This window comes from Daktulosphaira vitifoliae, unplaced genomic scaffold, assembly GCF_025091365.1.
Source record: "Daktulosphaira vitifoliae isolate Bord-2020 unplaced genomic scaffold, ASM2509136v1 Scaffold_4, whole genome shotgun sequence".
NCBI lineage: Eukaryota > Metazoa > Arthropoda > Insecta > Hemiptera > Phylloxeridae > Daktulosphaira > Daktulosphaira vitifoliae.
The window spans coordinates 5,713,757-5,740,361 of NW_026099575.1; the positions used below are offsets into that span (position 1 = coordinate 5,713,757).

Below are 26,605 nucleotides of genomic sequence, written 5' to 3' on the forward strand. Positions count from 1 at the left end.
AAAATTATCTAATTAAGAAAATGACTTTTCGCCCAGTATTTCGAAAGCGAAAGACACATACTACACAGATAACATTGTATACTTACAGTATTAAAAAACGATATGTGAAAAAGAAACAGTTACTATTTTTTAATATTGTATAAATAATATTTGAAATAATTTATACAATACTATAAATAATGATTTTATTTTTCCTTGCAATATTTTAAAAGTATTGGAAAATCTTCTTGTTAGTGCTAAATAGCCATAGCATCCCCCCAATTTGTGCCTATGTGACCATAGGTGTTATGGTTACCACTAATGCAGATATAAAAGTATTCTAGGAGATGTAACCTCTCCCTCAGATTATTTTTTAATGTTAATAACTTCCGAAATACTGGTTAAAAAAAAGTTATTAACTAGTAACTTTTCTAATTAGTAGATTGATTATTATGTAACCAAGTTTTTTATATAATGCCATTTAAAAAATAAATCCATGCTCTAATTTCATATGAAGAAATAAAAGACAATAACTAAATTGAGTAAAATGTGTAACCAATAAAATTCTTTATCATTTTACATCGGATTGGAAATATTAGCGAAATAACATTTTAGTAGTCAAAGGTATTTTGAGAAGTAATAGTTATAAAATATTATACGATAAATTGTTATTTGGCGCAGAAATATGAAAGTTTAATAAAAATATAATCACATTTATGTCAAAAAATGCAATATTGTACATTTTATTACCTTGAAAAATACATTTAATACAATTTACAGAAGTTGAGTAAATAATGACGTTCGATTGCATTTTTTTTAATAGAAATTTAAACGACTAAAAGTTTCAAAAAACAACCAGTGAATATAAATTTATTGTTAATCGTTATATTATAAAAAGTGTAAAAAATATTTCCATTAAAGTCAGTTATTTTTATAATTTGTAAGCAGCTTTCCTTTAAAAATTTATGAAGACTTAGTTCTTAAGAAATTTGTACAGCTATTGATGTTCAATTATCATAGGTAAAACTAAAATAGAAATAATTTGACATTACTTTAACAATTATATGATGTTTGTGTATTAAAATTATTATTGAGTAACATATAATAATGACTATATAGTAATCATTTTTATACCTAAGTTAATCACAGTTTATTAAAGTATACATCAAAGTATACATTGTTTGAACCCATGACTTATCTCAGAATAAGTTAATTTCAATTTTTAACTTGTAATTATATACTTGTCTAAGTACTGTTTAGGTAAAATAGGAGTTCTTCATCAGCGAATAAATAATCAAGAGATTTTTCTTTTTTAAGTTTTTATTAATTTATATTTTGATATTTGACATTCATAAAATTAATAAATATTTTATTTTCTGATAAATTTTGTATAGTAATTATGTAAAAATATTTATGATTAAGAAAAAAATAACTTTTAATTAGGATGAAGTCAGATAATTGTAAACAATTGGGGTTATTGTAAATGTATATTTTTAGATAAAGCATAAGTTTTTTTTTAAATATACATTTAACATGATATCTGAGCATATGTATATGGATCAGAAAATTTGATAATAATTCTTACAGCAAAATGAATACAAAATTATTCCATTTATTTAAAATTGTGAAATGAGGTATTTCACCCTAACTATTTTATCCTGAAAATTAGAATTTTTCAGTGAATAAACAGTTAATGACATAGTATCAAAAATTATGATATTACAAAAAGACTTAATTTAAATATTTTCTTTGTTATAAAAACTATTTACTAGACTTTTTAAAATTTGATTAGACAATATTTTTTTAAAAACACTGTTCTTTCACTGGTAGTCATTATTTACTGGCGATATTACCCCAATTTCGAGTGCCACTTTTCATGACGATACCTTTCAAATGTTTCTTATGAAGCTTCAACTGTTTTGTTATGAAACCGGTTTCAAAGTGAAAAATAGAAATATTCATTGGAATCTGAACTGAAACTAAAATCAACGATACCAAAATTAAATATACCCAGCTCATAGATATGTATGAGACTACATTTATGTTTTTTGCACAAATAGCTTCAATAATTATTTATTAGCATGTTAAGATAAATACATTTTTTTATAAAACAATTGCTTTATTATCTATATACATATACAGTGTAATTTATTAAAAATATTATTTTTTTTTTTTTTAAGTAATGATTTTTTCATAAAATTGACAGATTTGGGCGTGACAAAAGCAAAAATGCTGAAGTGTACAAAATATTCTCTTAAAAACTTGAAAATTTAATTTTTACATAATTTTAGAAAATTAGGACTAGGGGTTTTGTATTTAAATATAAGTAACAACCTTTTTGTTCTAACTTATAGTAATAATAGTTCAATAATAACGCAAATGTAATTATTAAAGATATAATCAAACAGAGTAAAACATACAAAATAATGATACACTTAAAACAGGATAAATAAATAATACACTTAATGAAAACTTAATGTCACAAACGTACCACGCGAAAAGAGATTACCTTCGGTACTCCCGAAGTTTTCTCTCCTTTTTAATTCATTCAATTTCGTCTTGTATACTAAAATATTTTGTTTTTCTTTTTTTTACAAAATTCATAATACAACCGTTTTCAAATATTATAAATATTTATTTCCTGGTCTAGTAACAATAATTCAGGGAATTACAATTAATCCAAATATTACAAAAATATTTTACTTCTAGCTTTTCAAATAATAGACTATATTTTATTTAGAACAATTAAACAAGAAATTACAATTAAACCAAACATTACAAAAATGTTTTACTTTCAGTTTTATAAAATAATGATCTATATTACAGGGGTGATATATAACCACCCCCAGCATCTCCGTTAGTTGTGACCATAGTATAGATTAAAATTTGCATTATTAAATAGTAAACCATAGTAAATAATAATTTAATTGTATGAACAAGTTATCCCTTAGAGTAGCTTTTAAAGGGAGTGCCTTTAGAATGATAAATGGACACCTATTATTATTTTTTAATTAATAAATGAAGAACACTTTAAACAATATTTCGTCTGTTGATAGCCAGTTTTGTATTATTGCCTGAGAGAAGATTTATATGCATTTATATATATTCTTTAAGTAAAAGTTTGTTCAAATTAATTGATGGAATATGAATTAGAAAAGAAATATTTTGTATATTTGAAGTGAATAAATCCACTTCTCCAATATTATATAACTAGTAAAATAAAGTTTCAAAGTTTTTAAGCCTATTAAAAAAAATTTGTAATTCGCATTGAAAAATTACAACAAAAAACTGATTTTCCATTAATAAAAATGTTATTTAATCCGTCCCCTTTAGTGTAATAAAAATAATTATAGATTCCCATTTAATTTTGAAAGCTACTCCTGAAATTTACCAATTCAAGTAATTTTTTTTTACAATTAACTTGATTTAATATTAGCTATAAATGATCAATTCTTATCATATAATTAACTTGATATTTACTATGATTCGACAAATCAGCTCAATGTTAATCTGCACGTTTTTATAAAAAAAATTATTTATATAGCGAAAAATGGATTGCAGAGTATTCTTAATGAATATTTATTAAAAATAAAACACCCCACTTTTCAACAAATAGATTGTGTAATTTAATTAAAAAAATATTTGTACGATTAATATGAAATAATTTAACCGACAGTTGATTTACAATTCAAAGACAAAATTATAAATAACAATACATCATACTAATAATGATAATGAGAATCTCGGTAGAAGTGCGTATCGTTCATTATTCATTGCATTTAAAACCGCAGTATTGTTGCTATGAGATGTGGCAGATGTACCTTGGAAGGTTCTGGTAGTCTGTTTAAGGAAGTAAATACTCAAGTTGAAATCTTATTCTTCTTATGTTCTGGTTTCATTGTGTTGAGCCATGAAATGTACCTGTTAACCTAACGTACCCATACAAACATGACCTAACATAAGAACAGCGCTATACTGCAATCGAGCACCCTCCTCCACATTGACGGTCGATCCCGTTACGCTTGAAAACCCCATACATGACCACCTGACTAATACCCGTTACATGAGCGTTTGTATTGGCTTTTTTTCTTCTTCTCCGTTCCTATTATGGAAATATCTGTACAAATCCTCCCTTACTTGTGTACATACATTGTACACCTTACCTCGCAGATGTCGCAAGAAAATGCAGCGGTACTACACTATACCGTTACCTTCCGATAACCGCATTTCAGATGTACTTTTAAGAACACTGTAAACACTTTATCTTGTTACAAAAAAAATTAATATGAAACATCCGGGATTATGTATTGAACGGTACTTTTACAAAAATTTGTTTGGAGGTTTATTCATTTATTCCGATTTATTGTGTTCAATATATAAATATCACATACATTTTAACCGATAAAGTCTATGGAATGAAATCTTCTGTTATTATCTGGTTCGGTTTTTTTAGCTTTGCTTTGAAGTGAATAATAAAAAATCGTTTTAACTATTCCATTCGTAGATTTCTATAAAATATTCCCTTAAATGGACTATTTTCATGAAATGCTTTTTACTTAAATTTTTTATTGAAACTCTTTAATTTTACTAGATTAAATAGTTCAATATCGTGTACCAAGTATTACGATTTTTTATTATTACACATTGAGAAAACATTAAAATTATTTTTTTAGGTTGTTTATATTACGACTAATTTGCGACTAATAATGTGAAAATAAATAATATCAATAAAGGTTAAAAAATGAAATTAATATAAAAGCTTTCTCAAAATAATTAATGTGGCAATTATTAAAATGGTTAGCCGTATGGTAAATTTTGTTGGAATTTACAACAAAACTAACATTTCCAAATTTTACATATGTAAACACAGCAAAACTAATACAATACATGTTAAAAACAACGAAGAATCATATAAATAAATGAGTATGCTTTATTTATAATAATTGCTTTATACTATTATCTAAATTTATTTAGCATCCAATACAATTAAAATTTACACAATAAAATCTACAAAATAAAATAAATAAAAATTGTGCAATTATATATATTTTTTGATTATTTCCAATATAATATTATTCACTTAATACTATATATAATATTAGAAACATTACATTTCACGTATCGTCTTATTTAAACACTATCAACATTTTTTACTTCACAGGAAATGTAATTATTTTATCATAACCCTTAAATTGGACCACACATATCAGTCAATCACGTATGTGTCAATCTGTAATAGGATTTTTAGAAAATTTTATATTTTTCGAAGTTTGTAGGATGTATTTTTTTAGATTTGTCGGAGTATACATATGTAAAATTTTTGTATCATTTCTTTTGTTGGAATCTACATTTTACAAAACTATGTATATTGTAGATATGAAAACATTAATTTTTTACTAAAAAAATATTCAGTTCAGTCTAAAAAGCACAAAGTTATTGTTTGTAACTAATAGCTCAAGGGGTAGAAAAATTTATTGGTTGACTTGAGTCTGATGTTATATAAACAAAGAAAAATAAACCAAAACTTAGTCTAGTTTCATAATGGGAATAAGTGAAGTAAATGGTTTACTTAAAAGTTTATTAATTTGAATTAAAAGTTTCTTGTATGATTCTTGATGAATTGTGTCAAATGCAAAGCATCAATAAGGATGTAATAACAAACTTAGCCACCGACGTCACACTTCTGTGTCTTAAAAGCAATTATTTTCTTTTGTATAATTACTGTGTTGTTTAGAATCTTCTAGAATGATTAAGCATAGACTGACATTATTTGTATTATTGTGTTGTACAGTTTGCGAGTTGAAAAAGTAATATTATTGTCGTAGATGTAATTATAAAAAAACCAAAGTATTTAGGGTGTATAATTATACACTCGTTTGGAACTTTAAATAAATCAAATATTTTTTTTCGAAATTATTTTACTTGTCACTTATTTGTATTATGAATTTTAAAGTCAGTGAACTACTTGTTACTACTTTGAGTAGTAAAGACAGTTTTAAGTTGTTAAAATTGTTAATAACAGTAATTTTTTACTCGAATCGAATTATATACTTGGCTGAGTTTGGTAAATACAAACAATGCAGGATGCTATGCAAAACGTAATAGAAGTTGTAATTACACGTACGTTTTCTAAGTGTCGGTTATGTATACTTTTAAATAATAATATTTTTGACAAATCATATTTTTACCGAACGATAACCGATTATTGTGATAAATATTTGAGCATATTTTCTCCGTGCAATGGTGTATTTACTGTAAAATTTATCGATGATTAACTATTGACTAGTTATGAATTTAGAAAATTATTTTTTTATTATTATTTGCACATTGTATGTATTAACTTGATCCATAAGGCGTAGGTCCCATACATTTAGTTTCCACTTTTCTAACTAACAAGTATTAATCGACTCAAGGTCAATTATGTAACAGTCGCCGTTTAGTGGACATAAAATATACGAGCTATCCGATGGAAATGTACGCGATGTAAAATTAGCACAGACCCCTTTGAATTGCACATATTTGTATTGTGGCACATGTATGAACTGTTTTTTAAAACAATGGTCGCGCGGCTGTGCGGTTACGATATTCCGGGCACGTTGGTTGCATTGGCGACTATGGAATTGCAAGCAAAAGTGACAATAATTGCTTTTGTCGTCGGTTAGTGATATTGTATAGGAATCTAACACACTGACATACATTTTTTCTTCTCTATCGCAACGATTACTATTGTCTGCGCATATTCTACTACCGATTTCGTTTTATCCTCCAAAGCGCATGAGACTGGGAAAAAATTTAATGATTTTATTGCGTTTCTTAGTATATTGCCATGAAATAATTTTGTATACAATAATCTAATTAAATGCATTAATTTCTGCGCCCAATAGTTTTTAAAACCAATCTTGAAAATATATTTTTCTACTTAAAATTCAAGAAAAATTGCAATTTGCTAACATACTAACAACACCATAGTGTTACACCAAAAATATGTTATTGTGGTAGTATTATATTTTAATTCATAGTATTAACAAGTCTTAAAATAATAATTTAGTTAATGATTTACTCAAAATAAGCATGACATTGCATGAGATATCAGACTTGAAACGATTCTTCAAACTTTTAAAATTGAATAATTCATTATGTATATTATTTATACACCAAAATAATATTTATGGTCGCTGCTTCTCAGGGGCGCCGGGAAATTTTTTACATGATAGGCTTCTCCTCCGTAAGGGTATCTTTATAATTACAATTTTTACGAAAATTTGAGGGTGACGAATAATATTTCCATTAGTTTAGTAAATATTTTTATAAAATAATATAACTATTTACTTAATTTTTGAAGTTTTAATTTATAAACATATTATAATTTCTTTTTGTTTTTGAGGTAAAATCACTTGGACCACTTCATTTTCTATGTTATGTGAATAATTTTATATAATATTTCATATTAAAATAATAATAAGGAGACTGAAAGTAAAACGTATTTTAAATAATATTTATTGGTAAAATTCAAACTGATTGATAAACATTTTCTTAAATTTTAAATTAAAAAAAAATAATAATGAGAAAATAATGCAGTGTCTTAATGTTCAAGTTGGTCATAACTGATTTGGACCATAAAATCTGGAGATCTTAGAAACCAATATCCTTTACCCCCTTTATTCTGACCTTTCTGTGTTTAAAATTTATCTGCTGTATTGATATTTCAAAGAATATTCTTTACGTATCCATTTCATTTTGGAATTGTTAATAGACATATTAGAGTGTGATGTAATTGACATTATGCATTTGTTTAAAACACATATTTATTTTATAAAGTAATACATGTATATTTTATATTGTTTATTTTGCCAACACTCAGTTTTTTGAGTATTTCATATATGCAGTATTACCAATTGTCCTTATCATCTTAAAATATTTACCAATTACTTTATACATGGTTTTATTAAAGCCAAGAAGGTAATGTAAATTTTATTTGAATTAATAAATTATTAATTCGTTACATAATAAAAATGTATTTAAAAACAAAAATTATCTAATTTAAGAAACTAGTTTTCATCGTTAAAAAAAAATCCATTTTGAGTCGTTTTACAATTAAGAGGATTGATTTTTTTTGATTGCATAACATTGACAATTTTATTTATTCAATAAGTACGTAGCAGATGTAATTTTTTTATAACTAAAAAAAATGTGAAATTTTGAAACACGAATGGATTAGATATATTTTGTTGAATGCTAATGGTTTATAAGTCTAATGACAGTCGATTACAAATTTTAATTTTTAGAATAAATTGTGTTTGCTTGTGTAACTCTTGTGATTATTTTTGACTATTCCACTACATTAGATATATTTGATATTTTTTTAGTTTATATAAACTTCAAAATTCTTTAAATATATATTTTATTGTAAATCTATAAAACGATATATTTTTAATCTAGCGTGTAATTTATAGTGATTAGAATGGTCAACAGTTTAATCAAATATTATATTTTAAGCATATTTATCAGTAAATTCTATTGCGTAAACGATTGTCATACTTGAGTCATGAGTTTCACTATTAAGGTTTAGCGTAGATACAAGAGTTCTTAATTAATTGTCATTCTTGAGTAAAACTAACAAATATTCACATATTACATTATATAATGTAAAATAAACATTAACAATATAGATTTTTAAAATTTTCTAGACGCTGTACCCAATAACTTCTAAAATCTAATTATAAGATTGTTATCTAATTATCAGATAAAAATTTATCTGTAATTTATCTTAGTTTAAGTGTATTAGTAGTTGTAAAGGATTTCAAAAAAAATCATGAAAATTTTAATCAAAGTTTAAATTTGATTTCTATAGTCATATTTCAAGACAATTTTTATCGATTGTCTATGGTAAAATTTTATCAAGAAATGTTTGAAAGAACTTTGTCGCGTTCTAACGGTTATGATAAAATTGTAAACATGTGATGTAACTTATGGGTTTTTCGAGATTTACTGAGGTAGCTATTTAACTTGGACTTAACGGTATGTATTTGAGAACACTGTTACTAATTTTTACAATGAGATATGCAAAAAAATGATTATTTCCGTTGAAATGCTTCAACTAGTCTCCCGAATAAGAGGAAAATTATTTTCGATAATGAAACCGCTCTTGCTTTCGTCCAAACAACAAACTGTGCGTATACACATGAACGTGCACTCGATGGCTATCAAATGAATATATCTAGACGCTTTACAATATGACGAGATAATTGTAACGAAAAATACATAGGAGTCGTTCGTGTACAGTCTGCCGGCGTCAGTTGATTCCGAGCTGTGGTAGCTCCGATGTATATGTACCGGCCAGGAATGTTGGAATCCGTTATGTCGTCCGAGTCAACGACCGTAGTTCAACTTTACGTTCCTAACCACGGCCATCGTCTCAGCCTCGGCCGTTATTGTTGTGCGCTCACTGTCGTCATTGAAATAATATATATATATATATATCACTATATGATTACAATATCAATTTAAATACGGGTTTGTTATTCGAATCGTGAGTCTGATGGCCATTCGCCGATGAATCATCTGCGATTCTAAACAACAACAACATAATAAAAATAAAAAAAAAAACTGTGCATTATCATAATACCAATTGTGTGCGGTGTTTAAAAAATAACGCAGATTCGACGATAAAAAAACAGTCGCTCAAATAATGCGAATCTTAAGTACACACACACTACGACCGTTGAGATGTGGACGGAGTCGAGTTCGGTGAACTGCGCGTCCGTCATGACACGACCTTGGCCGCAGTGATGCTGCGAAATTTATCATCGCCCGTCCTCTTTTGATGCATTAGACATTTCGCATCTTGTGCCGAAACATTTTACAATATTATAATAGAACACACGATGCGGAGTTTTACCGGTTATATACAGAAGATATATAATAGGGACCGTATCGCATCAACGATCACGTTGAACAACACCTGTCAGTCAGAACAGCTCCCTCATCTCCGGTGGCGGCCGGTGTAATGCGTTTTCCTTTAGTGCATATAGTCCAATACTCAGCCCGAAATCAGAGACGGTTTAAAAACGGTACTCGACCTTTCAATCCTCGAGGTAAGAGATTGGCAAAAACCATGGGAAAATTGGACGACAGTTGGGCGTTGCGAAGAAACCTGCCGTCACGGGTTATCCCAACGATGGAGGTAAATGAATTAAAAGCGATTTCTGCTGGCACCCGTGACGTCAGATGAGTTGACTTTTTGATCTACTTTCTGATCCACCGACGGTGGTGATGTTGGTAACACGCATGCGCACGGTCGTTAGCTAGGTCAACGGCCGCCGATGACCAAGTTCATCCTCTCACTAACCGCATGTTACGGTGTACGGTTTCCTGTATGCGTACACGTTTTAGTCACGTTCTTTTTGACTTTTACTTAAACGCCGTCGTAACGCCGCCCGTACGCCGGCGGTCGCCTTGACAAATCTATAACACCATACAACCGCGCCCCTTACCAAGGCTTCTTTGATAGAGGCCACTGAACGTTTGACCATCGTTAAAGTCACTGCCCTATACGCCAATTAAAACGGCGAAGAATTCCAAATTGCATCAAGGTATTCGCTATGAGGGTCCAAGTCGAATGTTTTGTTCTGTAAAGTAGCGCTATGAAAGTCGTCACGACAAACATTCGATTTGGCGTGAATTTAGCGTTTGCCAAAATCTTGTTGTGTAATAGGAAGACAGTGAAGAATGCGATGAAATTTTCGCCTCGGCGGTGGTCACTGGAACGGTCAATGGCTCGAAGACGGGAATATAGTTTACTGGAGCGATGGCCGGACAAACCGGTAAACGGGTCGATGAACTTGACAGAGATGTCGCCGATAGGTGCAATTAAAAGGAGAAGAAACCATTCGACTATTATCATAGATTCACGCATTGCCGATAAATGTAAATTTCAAAAGTCCGGGAAACCTGCCTAAAACTGAGTGTGTGTGTAAACGGTTTTGCGTACAGTGATAATGACCTCCAGTAATGGGTTTGTCGAACTTTGACTTATGTTGTATATCGCAACACTTGGTTTTCCGCCCGGAAACCTGATTTCTGTTGGCCGAATAACAATTATAACGCACGCTTTGTCTAATGTCCACCGAGAGGAAGAGTACAATTAGTCTTTTTTTCCGAAAACCAGTTTCAATAGCTGGTTTCTGCCGGGACATGGAAAATAACACCTTTACGTTTTCGGTACCGATACTGAAAGGTGGTACGTTTTCGTTATTTGTCCCACGCTAAACAACACCACCCGCAGTCTCCTACGCGAATTTCTCACGGACACATCCCTGAACCGTTTTTAGGGTTGCCCGTACAACTATACACAGTGTTGTACCGTTAACCGCGGCTGAAGGCAGGTCTTATGAAGACACTACGTACGCGTACACACATAGGCATAATAGTGTATAGGCCGTTCCAGCACCCCCACCGCTGGCTAACGTGTTGGCCGTGATGACTACCTGTGGCGTTTACTTTCAGAGTTCATCGACCGTTCGGGCTGCGCCGCCGAGAACCGGTCACATTTGGTTGGAAGGAGATACCGTTTCTTCCACCAGAGGTCGGTCCGTTTTGAAGGTTAAGTTTAAGGAAGTGCTTTGATCCGCAGTGTTAGCGCAGACAGGTGACCGTGCGAGACTCGTCACCGATCGGTTACTCTGTAATAATAAGATAAAATTATTCAGTATATTTTGATACATTTAATTGAACGTGTGTTTATTTTTTACATAATCTGGTATTTAAAACATTAATTTACGACTCAAATTTGTTTAAAGTTTTATTTGTGCGAACATATAATTTTGTTGTTCGGTTTGGTGAACATTTTTTTTTGTGTTACTTCTTGATAAAGGATTTTATATCGTTTGTGCTGGAATATGTGCACATAGGATAACTCAAATATAGCAAAGAAATATCAAGTGAGTGTCATTGATGTTAATTTTTCTTGTTCGGTTTTCATAATCATTATTGTTGTTAAACATAAAAAAAGGAATGAGGGATGGGTGTGTACTAAATATTTTTCAATTACTGTCGTTGATTCAAAATAATTTATGTATATTTTTCAATATTTCTCACTGATCTATTAAGGGCGTGAGATACCCCTTATAACGTCTAACTCATATCAATTTAATTAAACATTTTTTGAAACGCATAGTAAAATCTGCAGAAGTGTTTAAATACTATTTTCAGTTAAACTGACCTATAGTTGTTATATTGTTCTTGAGTATGAATTATTCCATAAATAGTTATTACTTACCATTAATCAATTAGCTGTAAGGCGTTTTCGAAATGTTAAGGATTGATACCCTATTTTGATAGGTTAAAACTGAATCAAAGATAAAACTATCTCGCATAATAAATGTACAAACATATAATTATAAATAAAGCGCTGATCTGAGAAGCACAATAAGTAGTACTTTTCAGTTTATAAAATATTTCAAATTTATCAGTTTATCCAATCGGTAGCTTTTTTTTTTATCACGACACAGATATTTTGTTTACCTCTTTTAATTTATCAACACAATTAATACACAACCGGATCAATAGCCAATTAAATCCAATAGAGTGTTGTGAATTCATCAATCATTTTCTGCCAGTTAATACTTTCCGATGTCGCTTATATTCAAATAGTCCGAAAAAGTATTACAACGCTGAGTTATTATAAGATTCGACTTTAATTATGTGTGTTTTAGCAATTAACCATAAACAGTCTCATTTTCAAATTATTCGTTCATTTTAAACTAGTCAACATTAGAAATGGCATTGATAACATCATCACTACTAGCTTGGTTGATGTTTTACGGGGAATTCATTGTTATACGTCGCGGGTCCTTGCACTACCGGCTCGCCGTTCAACAGGTCGTTATCACCATTCATTAGCCGGAGATGATTTTAGCGGCGCGCTAATAGCCGTCCAGGCGAGAACAACAAGCCATTGACCGGTGCATTGTACTCGAACAGAAAGAGGGGAGATCTGTGAAGCCCGGGGAGTGTGACGAGGGCAGCGACGAAAGGGAACACTACCCCTCCGAGCCACAACGCGCACGCGGATCGACCTTGCCGGCCGTCGGCCCGACTCCCCCCGCTAGTAGTCCCCCACGGCCGTCATATGCAAGGTCGGTGAACTCACAGCTACAGTACACTGCGCGACGTATACACAACCAGACTGCCACCGTAGTCGTCATCACCCCCACCCGGCGTAACCATGGCCTTTCGCCCGTGAAAAATATACAGGACAAAAAAAAAAACAGTAGTAATAGTATCTTGACACAAAACTTGCACTCGTATACACACAAACGTGTACTGCAGTGTCAATATTCGATCGTCGTCACTTGTGCCAAACGACACTTGACAACTATACGAGTTTCCGAACCGTCCGATTTTATTACTCTGTTGTTGTTTACGATGGTGTTCACATTCGATCATAGTAGGCCGGTCGGGGGTTTTTGCGAATGACCTCTCACATCCTGCACGAGTCACCAGAGTGCATTTGTTTAGATCACCATTGGTCGTTGTTCACAGATGTATAAAAATGTTGATAATATGTAAAAAATGCACGATTTTATGGACCGTATAAATTGAAACGATTTGACGGGACGCGATACGTGCCAAAATGCGTTGCTCGACCTTTAATGTTCAAAAATAGCGCGCAGTGTCCCGTTAATAATTTGTTAATCTACTGCGTTTCAGATACAATCCTTAAATACTTTTGTACGCAGTCCGCTGGGCCTGTTCCCGAGGGACTGAGGTTAATGAATTTTTACACGGTCGTTGTTATTACATTTATCTCTGACGGACGTGCAGGACACGTTAAACGAAAACGATAGGAAGGGACAAATTATGAGGTGTTTTTTTGCAGTCTATGCGTAGGAAATGAGAGGAGAAGCGTTTTAGCGTTCGGGCGGATCGACACGGCCGTTTTGGTACATTCTACTGCTTCGGATCGCGTCAGTATTTTGATGGCAGATAATGACGTTGTTGTTATCGTCCCCGCACGTTCAGCCAAGTTCATTGGCTTCTTCACCGAGGCCACCGCCGCTTATGTTATTATGGTTGGTCTGCAAAAAAAAAAACACTTAAAAATCCTACAAAAAATAATCGTTATCCTTGCGAGTAAGCGTTGCTCTCACAAGGTTGCCGCCGTGCCGGGAATACAAATTAATGGACCTTCCGTTCCTGGAATCGTCGTTTTCATCACAACTATAATTATTTTCAACGTACCATTTAGACAACGCTAAGCTGTTCAAGGTTCCCGCCGATTATCACACTACGATATTCATATTGTAACGCGTACGTCGGGAATTTAATCGGTCCTATTTAAGTCCATTTGTGAAATGTATACTAGTCGTTAACTTCTTTATACCTAGCCTAGAGCATAGCATAAAACATCTAATATTTTACAAGATGCACACGTTTTGCTTCGTTCCTGTCCCTTAACGGTTTAACCGTAATTCTCGGAATGATGCAACATCCGTCAAAAAGAGAAAACATCCAGTCTACAAGATACAACGTTGTGCTGTTGATCAACAGCAGGTAAATAGTCGTCGCTTTGACCTTGTCCGCCGGCCCCACGTTATATATTTCCTGGATTGCGAAAAATATCAAATTATTGTTAATAACACATTGCATTGAGTTAGTAAAGATAGCGTGTGCGAATCGATAGCATATTAACATAAACAAATAATAAAAAATTCAAGTTGTATAAGTGTTTCATTGTAGCATGAGATAACACCGCACTGGTTAAAACAAGGTCGAGGATTTACATTAGTATTGATAAAAATAAATCAATTACGTGCAATGTTGTTGATGCGGCACAATAAAAAAAAAAAAACGCCTTCGATGCAATTATATTGTGTTTAACATGTCAAGTGCGGTTGCTCTTCAAACTGTGAATACTTGAGCCTATTGTTAATATGAACGGTTTGTCGTGCTGTGGTGTATTTACGCCTATGCCTACGGGATTTCTGGGGTAAGACATCCCAAACTATTACAATTTCTGACCTTCGATAGATTATTTCTGTGTCCTTGTAAGTACCGTTTGAAGGTTTTTTTTTGATCTTCTAAGGGTAGTTTTTATTGGTAGTATAAAAACCGTAAGACGGACATGAAATGTTATCGAGGTCGCGTCTAGGACAACCTATTACATTGTGTTGTAACACCGTATTGATAGAATATCATATGATAATATTTGTTTGCTATCAGAAAACGTTTATCGAAAAGAAGAGTATCCGACTCGTCGTTCCACTTACAAAGAGGTCAGCCAGGCGATGCTAGGCGCTTTTTCTTTCGTCGGCTCGCGCATATATCCCCTTTTTGGCTTTTTTCACCGTCACTTGTAGAACCCCCGCGATAAAGTCGTGCTGTAATGGGTTATTTTTACTTTTTGCATAACTTTTTTCTTTGTTCGAGTCTCCATTATTTTTGATTTTACGAAGACACGACCACGCACTCGGTGCGTTGTCGTCGACGCCGCTACCGTTGGTTCAATGACCGGTCACCGCCGTGTAGCGCATTGCCCGTAATAGTCGTCCGCACTGACAAGGAACAGCTGTAGCATAGAGGGGAATATACTAAATGGTATTTATTTTTCTACTCGACGTTTTTTTCTGCAATCTATCTTTGTAAGATTTTTTTTTTACACTTTTGCTTCTTTCATTATAGAATAGCTGTGGTTATTTCTGTAAGCACAGCGTAGAACATTCTCCTGTGCGTTATTAATATGTGCACAGTATTCCGTTATCGAACAATATTTTTTATTTATTTACTCATTTCATTGGCGTTTCGCACACTGTAAAAGCGAATTAGGTCATGTAGGTATAAAATGCATTATGCTCGAGCGAAAAAAAAAAATCTTATACAGAAAATAATATAACGCCTTTATCGATACCAGTAAGTTCTCATTTCAAGTGTTTACACCGCTCCACGTCGTTCAGACATACAAGCTATTGACTGAAAACAAATTTTAAAGAGTAAATTATTTTTTCCCGCTCCATGTAAACAACTAGTTTTCGCAATCTCTGAGTAGCAGTTTACTGTGGTTTGATGTTCATTAAAACCTCAGCGCCGTTAAATGAAACAAAAACCGTCGCTGAGGACGTATATTTAATTAAGTCGGATCGCTGTTTATTCAAGTCTGTGGCATTTGTGACGCGGCTCGTCGTGCTTTATTGTTGTAAACTTCCGGTAGCTGTGGTGTTCTGAGGTGCCACCAGCGATTGTTGACCTCTGTATATTTTACACGGCTCGGTCGGCCGTCGGTGAGTTGATCGTTCGCGCGCTGATAGTGATAGCGTTTGACGGCGACGACTGCCGCGGCATGCCGTCGGCTAATAATGAACTAATTAGAGATGGCTGTTGTGAATGACGGACGCGCGATCCGAAAGGTCAATGAGCTGATAGAAAAAAAAAAAAAAAAATAATAATAATAAATGATTGAAAAGAATTATTATTACCGGCAACCGAATACAAATGAAAAATGTATAGATTGAGGTTAGGTTACCGTTACCGGTGTGTAAGTTGGTCATTGACCCGAGGCGAAAAACCGGTTGAGTTTTCGCTTACCGCGGTGCAGCAGTTAAACCGCAAACCGCTGAGAATAGCAACTACGTGCCAGTTACCTTCGTTTTTTCGATCGGCCGAAAATATATTTACATGGGCTTAAATCAAAACAAATCAGTCGCGGTCCGGAAGAACGACGCATTGTTACGTCAAGTCAAGTGCGCGGGTGTGGTGAATTAAATGAGGGGGGACTATAAGAAGAGAAAGGAGGAGAAACCCCCGACGGTCGCCTGACCGACTATTTCACTCGGACGGAAGGAGTACTTCCGATTTTCTTTCACACTGCTCGGCCTAACCACGCCCACTGACCGAACGTCCTCAATATTACACATTGTCGTCATCTTGGTGACCCGTTGAACTTTTGTCCGCTATAATATCTATGAACAATAATTATTTACAACGACGTTGGAGAAGACGTCCCCGAGTTACTTGACGTCATTTTAATGGGAAAACCGCGACGGCAGTGATGTTTCGTGAACAGCAGGGACAGAAACGGCTGCTCAATCCAACTTGACAGTAATTTATTTTGAGTATGCATTTTCGCGGTGTTTTTATTATTACACGAGATAGCGCCTGACCCAGTTCGCTTAGTATGCGGACTGTATATATACTCGGGCGCATTACGCGATGACCTTGATGCATTGCACTCGTTCTATACACCGCTGCAAGGATGATATTTATATATAATTTAACCCACACTATCCGCTGCTTGTCTCCCGTCTCACAGTTTTAACAAAAATATATATTAGGCGAGTTTTTCTAAGATTAAAAAGTTTGTTCGTGAACACGTGTATTTACAAAATAAACATGTCATTAAAACGTTACATAAATGTTTATAATGCGCGAAATAAAAAGAGATAACATAGTACGCTATAACTTTTTAGTCTTTAAAATACAATTATTACGAATAAAAATGATGTGCAAGAAGAATACCAAATTATCGTGACTCGAAGTTGACCGTTGACCGAGTTTTTGAACAGTGTAGCGGTAATAAGCTGGCGCGAAAAAGCGAGAGTGTGTCGCCACCGCCGCTGTTCTGCATCCACCGATAACGATGCCGTCTGTAGTGGCGATTAAGGAGTGGTGCGCTTGCGTCGCTCGGTGCATCGCAGCGCATGCGGAAATGCAATCGGCGAGTAATGTGATAGATGGGGTGCGGGACGGCGCGCGCACGTCGTTGTAGGGACGCGTCGATGGGACGGCGATTGGCGGGTCGGCGCGGAGATGTGGCGCATCCTCTACGTGCAATCCGGAATTCGGTGCACACAGAACGATTCGTTGTCTTAGGTCAGTACAGCTTTTGACGTTTCCATTGACAATTACACTTTACTTCGGTGTGGCGTTGAAAATTAATTCAAATCGAAAATCGATTTGCTCCCAAAGGTCTACTGCAAAAGGGTAAGAATACACTAATTTTAATATAAAAAGTAAGAAAAATTATTACTGTAAGAAAATAAAACTCGATGTTTGTCAATTGTTCGTGGATTCATTTCACTAGTGTGTACGATGAAATCGTAAAAAGTATTTCTATGTTTTTAATGTAAACAGTAATTTTTATTTAACTAAACACGGGTCCTATCGCAAGTTGTATTTAAAATAAAATTATGACGAACATTATTTATGCGATATTCGTTACGTAAAATGACATTGAGACACTATAAACCGCGATTTGATATTAAATTTAAGCATGATAAATAATAATATGCGCTGCATGTGCAGTGGACAATAAAACGCTACTCAAGGCTGTAGCCATGAACATCAATAATCAGTCGTAATTGCACTTGTCACTCTGACCCTATTCGAGTAATTTTTCGTCAACGTCACCCTGCAAAGAAACGTTCACTTTATATGTTCCAAGATAACCAATTAGATGTCATAAATTGAGTGTAATGAAGTAATGTTCATTGTAAAAAATACAGTCGTCTTAAGTCGATTTAGTAGTTTTCACTGAAATATACCATTCGGAATGTCTTTTCCCAACTCGTGTTGTGCATTGGCTTATTTTTTTAAAGCGTCCGATCTATAATACGTATTTGCGCAAATACTCAAAGTCTGAACACTTGTGAAGTAATACGTTTAAGTAAATTCATGCAATTCCTAAACTGCGCGTACGGAATCCGTTGAATATTCGTTTCTATTAATGGCGTTCAAAGTTATAAAAAAAAGTGTGAAAAACTATATTTTAGGTTATTGAATGCTCGACGAAATTCACAGGGTTCTCCATACTGTATCGGTACGTATGTTTGAATTTTTGGACCGAAGGGCTCTAATTGTTTTGTTAGGGGGTTTTTTTCTTGTCGAATGGTTGTCTTTATAATTAATTGCAGATTTGCGCTAGAAATCGACGGGAAATTATTTTTTGAAAATTAATTCAATAAACGTGTGTCAGTTGATATGAAAATAAAATTATGAGTGTTGAGTCTCAGCTGATAACGGTCGTCCTTGACCAAAATGCATAATGCACTTAATATGTAATGAAATTAAGCGCATATTTATTTTTTAAAGATAAAATATAAAATTACATTTGTAACGTGACGTGGTAAACTTAACGAAATCTGAAAAATATGGTAATCATTTTTATCGATACTAATACATAAGGCCAATAGTATTGAACGCGTAATATATTATGGGTAAGCTAAAAGTAAAAAAAGTGTGTTTTTTACTAAACAAAGAGTAAATAATTGTTGACGAAATTATACAAAAAAACACCTGTCTGTATGGTTCGATGTACTTAGCTAACACAAAATAAATTGTTTTAACTAATATAAATGCATATAAAATATTTTACACGGGTCGATTTTATTATTGGTTATATTGTAAATATGGAAAATAAAATAAAATACAATTTTAAATCGTCGTTAATGGCTGACAACGATGTAATACTAAGGGGAATTTTCTCGAGTAGAGGACAAACGAGTTTGAACATAAAATATAAAATAATTATTAGACGCGATGATGCCATAAAATTAATGATAATGAATTTGTATCCGTCCGCATAAAAAAAAATATCCGACGCGAAGTCCGCGTTTCGTAACACTTAACAGCTTTGTGAACATTGCGCATTGGGCTAATTGCAACAATAATCGCTCCTAATACATAACAATGTTAATTATTATCGTTGTTTTAACGATTGGCCATCAATTATTATATTAATGGAAGTACTGCCGCGGAGGTGAGCAGACCGTTCGAATTTCAAACGGCGACAATAATTTGTAGTTAAAATAAAATTATTTGTTTTCGCGCGATAACAGATATATTTTTTTAATGCGGCAGTGATAATCGCTTGGATGACGTGCAACATTTCTCGCGTTTCATTTTTCTTGGGTAAACGCCGCGGCGTTGGATTCGCGGATATTTATTTACGCGCTAGCCATTGAATACATGTAAAATAAGGCGCCATCGCACGTTAAAATGATAGGCCGCCCTATTATTTACAACGGTCACCTCGGGTGCAAATAAACACTAAATAATTACAACTACGTTAAGACTTTCGGACCAACTTCTTTTGTCTTTTGACGACCGCCACAACAGTTTTTCGTTGCCAAATTCAATCGGTTATTTATTTTTCTTTTGTGTTTCATCCGTTTGATCAGGTGTTCGCAGACCAATCGCACGAGGCAAATCGTTGTGCATTCGTCTGAGCCCGCGGTGTGTGCATTTTAAAATAACAATGCGCCGTCGCGTTGCAATAACTCTTATTGACATTATTAATATTATGTATTGTACAAATTCCACAGTTCACCTGTAGTACACTAGCTAACGCACGAATTTCGTTTTCTTTTTTTGTTTTAGGCGGTCTATCGTTGTCGACAATTTATGGAGGACCTGTGAACGCGTTCACCAGCAGCCACAATGAGACAGGTAAATCGTTATTATCGGCGTCTAATGCAAACGACAATAAACGCGTCCCGTCCCATTTATTTGCCGCCGCCGCCGCCGTCTTGGTCGCCTCTTATGGCGTTCGGCGAGCGCGGGGAGGGTCACAATATCGATTTCGTCTGGCGGCGATCGTAAAACGTTGGCGGTCGCCCCGGACCTCCGACAATACACTTTTTACCGCGTTTTTCCGCGGTCTTTAATCTTTTGGGTATTATTTTATTCAAGTCCCTCCCCCGCAAATGTTTTTCATTCTTCAAAATCGATACGTGATACACGACGCCGGATCGCCTCAACTCGCTACGTTTTTTTCGTTCTCCGCACAGACATCGCTACCACCGAGTGTAATCGAATATAAAGTACACTACCCGACCGTCAAAGTTCGTCGACCCGTGTTAAAAACCGTCTGGCGAGTATCCCCCCCCCCCCCCTCCCCCGGGCCGGCCACAACTCTGTACTTTATCGTTTATTTACCGCCGTTGTTCATAACGACTAACGACTTAATTAAACCCTTGTGGTCATCAATTTCTCCAGCGCGCGGAACATGGTCGACAGCCACTTGCTACGCGCTCGTAGGTGTTGTTAAAATAGATTTATAGTGTTTCCTAACGGCCTTCCAGACGGTCCAAGCGTATCTACGCGGATTTAAGGTCGCCGCTATTTATACTCGACCGTTTAAGTATCAGATAAATAGATTAGATTCACTGGTGTAAATTATTTATTATCGTATTTCGACTTTCATTGCGCACCGAGCAAACCTCGTTTTGTGCACATCATTCCAAACGCGTCACAACGAAATTTATTGGCACCGCGCACACGGTGTACAGTACCACACGTACACTCGCACACGTATTTTATGGACTTTATACATATTTATATTGTGTACGGCGGCGACATTCGGTGAGATCGATAGTGCAGTTTGTAGGGCTTTCGGTTGGCACTAGTGACCCATATTCTACTGCATTTCCCCTTCGCCTCGCCCGCGCGTCAAAGCCCACCAACAACGTGCGTTATTTGTGCAATACCGCCACCGCTTTTCATTCTCGACAGCCCTTTGGCCGTTCAAACTCATTTTATAACAATGTATGCATTTCTATAGATATTAATGTTGGCCGCCAACTGTCAGATTAATACATCCGCTAAATGCCGCGCACATTTAGCTAAAAATAATACTCGGAAGGTGAAACCGAATAGATTTAAACATCCCGACCCTGAACGAATGTACCCGACCGCCGCTTGATTTATTTTTACAATTTGTTGTTGTTGTTCTGGTCGTCTGTTGATCTTTTTTTCACGACAACATTGAATATTTAAAACGACTAATATCGATTGGAATGCCAACAGGAAACGCCACCCATGGACACCGACTTACCTTTAGACTTCAACTCTATCAAAGAAGAGGAATTCGACAAATTCGTCGACTACATCGTACTGGACCAACCTCCAGATCCCAACAACCCAAACAGAGCAGAAAGCTCATTGCCTAGGAATCTTAAACTAAAAAAAATCGGCAAGAAAATCACCGGCGTCAAAAGCGCAATATACATTCCTCTGGGCACGAGGTTTGGCCCTTTGGTCGGAGAAGTGTGCGTCAAAGAACATGCGCCAAACGGAAAGAGGAAATACTTCTGGAGGGTAAGTTTTCAAATTTGTTGAATCGCTGCTTGAATTTTTGCTTTATGACCTACTAACATTATTATTGTCTACAATAATTATTATTATTATTATACATAACCCGGTTTAATGATGTGTACTCTCTTATCTATAACTCTGTCCGTTTATTGTTAGGTACAACTTATGCTAGAGCGAGACAATTTCTGGCGGACGATTCGCCAACAGGTAAATAAATTCGCTTTGGTTATTTTACATTAAAACTATCTTCTTGAATCTTTACTGTTATTTATAAAGCGTTCTATTATTTCCATCATTCCGACCGTGTCGCGCAAATCTAACCGTCCCATTTACCGTTACAGATCTATAAAGAGAACAAACCGTTTTATTACATAAACACTTATGATGAGACCAAATCGAATTGGATGCGATACGTTAGTGCACCGTATTCGCCTCAATCTCAAAACCTGATCGCCTGCCAATGTGGGGTGAGTATTCAATAGGTTTTTTTTTTTCATAAAAAAACTCATTCTAATTTGAAGTTATTTGTAAACGCAGACCGATATATTTTTCTACACTATACGCCCTATTTATCCTAACGAAGAACTGTTAGTATGGTACTGCCGCGAGTTTGCTGAAAGGTTGAACTATCCATCAAGTGTGGAACAAATGATACAAAAAATGCAAGGAAGTAAGTAGCCAATATTGTTTTTTTATCGAAATATAATTTGATATAGTGCCCGTCGTTGTACCAGTAATACAGATGCGGTGTTCTATTGCCATCGGTGTAACAGAATTGCCTATCCGTAACCCCGTATAACGATCATTAGCACGTAATTTCTATATTGACCACTCATTACTCTTTATTTTTAGAAATTCAAATTTCCACTTCTCCTACTATGCAAATGATCGCTGACGGTCCGGATACAGTAACTTCGTCGTCAACGCCACCCACACCTCCACCCCAAATTACGGATAGTGCGGATGTAGTGCTCAAGACCGTCAATCGAGTTCATTGGCAAGACGACGACATGCGCAACGAATTTGACAAGGCTATGACCAACAACGAAACGTCTATGCGTCGAGTCCTCATCAGTCCTATGAAAGATTACGGAGATGTTGTCCACTCGGATGTGCTTAGACTTGATGGTCTGCGATTAAGACCAATAGACGATGAGGTTAAGACCCAAGGATATGCTCAATCTAACTCAGTGCGGTCTGACGAAGGATATCACAGTCATACGTATCATGACGATGCGCCCACGCCTCCCGATCATCTGTCTGACTCTGATGACAATTCTAATTGTATATTAGATTATAGGTATGTAAAAAAATAAAATGATTTTTTTTAAAAAAGGTGTATTTGATTTTTTTTTTTTTAATGTTGTTATAGCAAAAAGTCAAAAATAACAAAAGCTGACGAAGAAGCTGCTGTTGAAGTGGAAACCAACGAATTTCTCAAGGTGAAAATTAAGCTGCGTAAGGCGTCGCAATATCGCAAAGACCCAGAACAGCCGCACAAAGAACTGACACCATCACCTGTTGCATCTGAACCTGTCGCCGTCGTTAGGCCAACGTCACCAAAACGTTACGCCGAACCATCTTCGTCTAGCGCTTTGACTGATTCTGTCGAGTCACAGCCAAAAAAACTTAAGTACGACCAACCTGTCGTCATACAGCCGCCTTCAGTCATATATTCGTACCCGCGAGACCAAAAATCTCTACTAGAAAACTTGTTGCTTCAAACCAAAGAGGACCAACAGTCATCCAACACTGGTCAGCCAATAACCGTATCGTCGCCGCCTCTTCAGTCACAGCAACAGCAGCAGATGCCCATTGACGTACCTTACGTACAGCGTTATGTAAATGCATCGGTCAGCCCCGACTCGTCGACCAAAGGATTATCACCAGCAATGTCGCCACCGTTGCACCAGATGCACCGAAGTCCACCGCATTCGCTACTCATGTACTCGTCGTCAGCTAACCAACAATTACACTACATGCCGTATCAATCGCACTTGTTCCCTCCTCAAAACGGTGGTGGTTATCAGTGTCATTATCCGAGCAGCCATCCCGTAGAGTCAAGCGCTGGCAGTCCACCAGCAGGCTCTATGTCTCCTGACGACGTTTCACCATGTGGAAGTCCGGGCAGTTCGGGAAATTCACGTGGTTACCGGTCCCTACCATACCCGATAAGCAAGAAAAACGGAAAAATGCATTACGAGTGTAACGTTTGTCGCAAGACATTTGGCCAGCTGTCCAATTTAAAAGTGCATCTGAGAACGCATTCTGGTGAGAGACCATTCAAGTGTAAGACGTGCGGTAAAAGTTTTACACAATTGGCACATCTACAAAAGCACAACTACGTCCACACCGGTAAGTTAATCTTAATTTTTTAAACGATAACATCATCGAGGATTACAAGAGAAGTATTTAACTCGACTCATTGCTTTTTAATTTTGTTATTTTAGGAGAACGACCACATGAATGCGACGTGTGCCAGAAAAGATTCAGCTCTACTTCAAACTTAAAGACTCACTCTAGACTGCACACCGGAGATAAACCGTTCGTGTGTGAGATTTGCTCATCTACATTCACTCAATTAGTCCACCTAAAACTGCATAAGCGTATTCATACAAACGAGAGGCCGTTCACTTGCCAGTGTTGTCAGAAATCGTATATTAGTGCCAGCGGACTGAGGTAATTGTTGTTGAAACACGATACTATAAATGTGTTATTGAAACAACGTGTTTCTAATTCATTATATATATTTTTTATCATAGAACCCATTGGAAGACCACATCGTGCAGGCCACAATACGCGGGCGGTAAAGACGAAGTCTTGTCCGAACCAAGAAACAGCCCGGAGTACCACCACCAGTCTTACCACACAGGCAACGTCGGTTTCCCAAACGGCAGCATGATGACCGAACACGTGGACGACAGTAATCAAAATAACGTATTCAGGAGCTCTGACAAACAACACGACGACGACAGCGACATGTACGCTCACCTTCGACCACATCACCACCTTCACCACCAGCAACCCATCACCGCCGGTGTACAACCTGAAGAAATACAACGACCCTCTGTGATCGAACAAAGGCACTTTATTGAGTGCACGTAATCGACACGCACGTCTGGAACCGAAATCTTTATGCGCAATAATTGCAACCTTTTTCATTTGGTCGTTCAGTTACGAGAAAAATGTCAGCCATCTCAACTGTTATACCGCGATGACGTAATTTAATGTAACTCGATAAGCTCAAAGAAGCCAAATATTAACTATTTATAATATCTTATTTATTTTTAAACGAAAAACCTAATCGAAATTAAAAATAATACAAAACTATGATAAGTTTATAGAGTAAACCGTTGGCCTTGTAAACTAATGGAATGCGTTTTGGGACTTTTTATTTGGCAAAATATATATATATATATATTATTTTATTGTTAAAATTTAGTTGTATCGAAAGAGTTGACCGTCACATTTATATTTATTTAATTTTAATAATTCGATACCGCGACGATGACAACGGTTTATTTTTTTATCGACTAGTTTTTAGCTTACTCGACGTAAAGTAATTGATATTGTCAGAAAATGTATGGGCCAGTAGATTTTAAGTTAGGACTGTTCATTAGTTTACATATGTCAATGACGTAAACTGTATTTGAGTTTTTATTTATTTATTTATTATTTTTTAGCGGTCAATTTATAGACTTAGCGAAATGTACTGATTGTTAATTTGTATAAACATTTTAGTTTTGTACTACAAAAAAAAAAAAAAAATCACAGAGGTTATAAATTAATGTTCCTAATTTTGTTTCGAATTTTTTCTATTATGTAGACTGTATAATGTAAAAAAAAAAATAATTACGATATGCGTACAATTTGATATTATGAATTGTCTATGCATAATGAATTATATAATGTGACGCGTGCATAGGAATATTATACACTAATATTAGCTTGCGTTTTTTATATAAGTATCATATTTTGTTATGTTGATCTCAGTTGTTTTGTAGATAATGATTGTGTTTTGAATATAATTTGATGGGAATTTTGGTTGTAATAATAATGATTATTATATTATATTATACATATATATATATATATTTATACTTGTGATTTGATCGTCATAGTGAGGGCACTAATTAATAATTGTTGCTAAAGTTAATTTTTCCTTTTCAGTTTTATCTAAACAAAACGCATGCTTAAATTAAAAAAACTGTAGTTTTGTAATATTATTATATTCGAACTGTTATTTTACCTGTACGATACATAAATTATACGTTAAATGAGACAATTTTGGCGTTATTTTGTTTAGAACATTACCTACACACCAATCATCATAATTATATAACATTATATAACAACGTTTGGCGGCTGATTAAAAAATCATTCAATATTCAAAAACTTATCCGGTTTGGTGTTCTGTAATTATACACCTTAAAAGAGATTAAATTATATCAGTAGCAGACTCTTGCCTGTCATTCGCTGGTATTTTGTTTCTGGTTGTAAGAGTATACGCTTAACAAATGTTCAAATGTAACTATTTAAC

General features: G+C 34.7%; 1 protein-coding gene across 4 annotated transcripts; it reads left to right on the forward strand.

The window, feature by feature from the left end:
* The first annotated feature begins 872 nt into the window (after positions 1-872).
* Positions 873-26,350, forward strand: LOC126905229 (uncharacterized). Of its 4 annotated transcripts, none has more exons than XM_050684750.1 (10): positions 873-999; positions 20,350-20,418; positions 21,778-22,068; positions 22,222-22,272; positions 22,407-22,532; positions 22,603-22,735; positions 22,918-23,365; positions 23,438-24,420; positions 24,516-24,744; positions 24,828-26,350. In XM_050684750.1, the coding sequence occupies exons 2-10, from the start codon at positions 20,410-20,412 to the stop codon at positions 25,168-25,170; spliced, it is 2,613 nt and encodes an 870-aa protein (XP_050540707.1). In that variant the 5' UTR covers positions 873-999; positions 20,350-20,409; the 3' UTR covers positions 25,171-26,350. The 4 variants fall into 4 exon arrangements, with proteins under 4 accessions (XP_050540707.1, XP_050540704.1, XP_050540708.1 ...); XM_050684747.1 differs by lacking the exon at positions 873-999 and adding an exon at positions 11,589-11,918; XM_050684748.1 differs by lacking the exon at positions 873-999 and adding an exon at positions 17,758-17,955.
* The last annotated feature ends 255 nt before the right edge of the window (positions 26,351-26,605 follow it).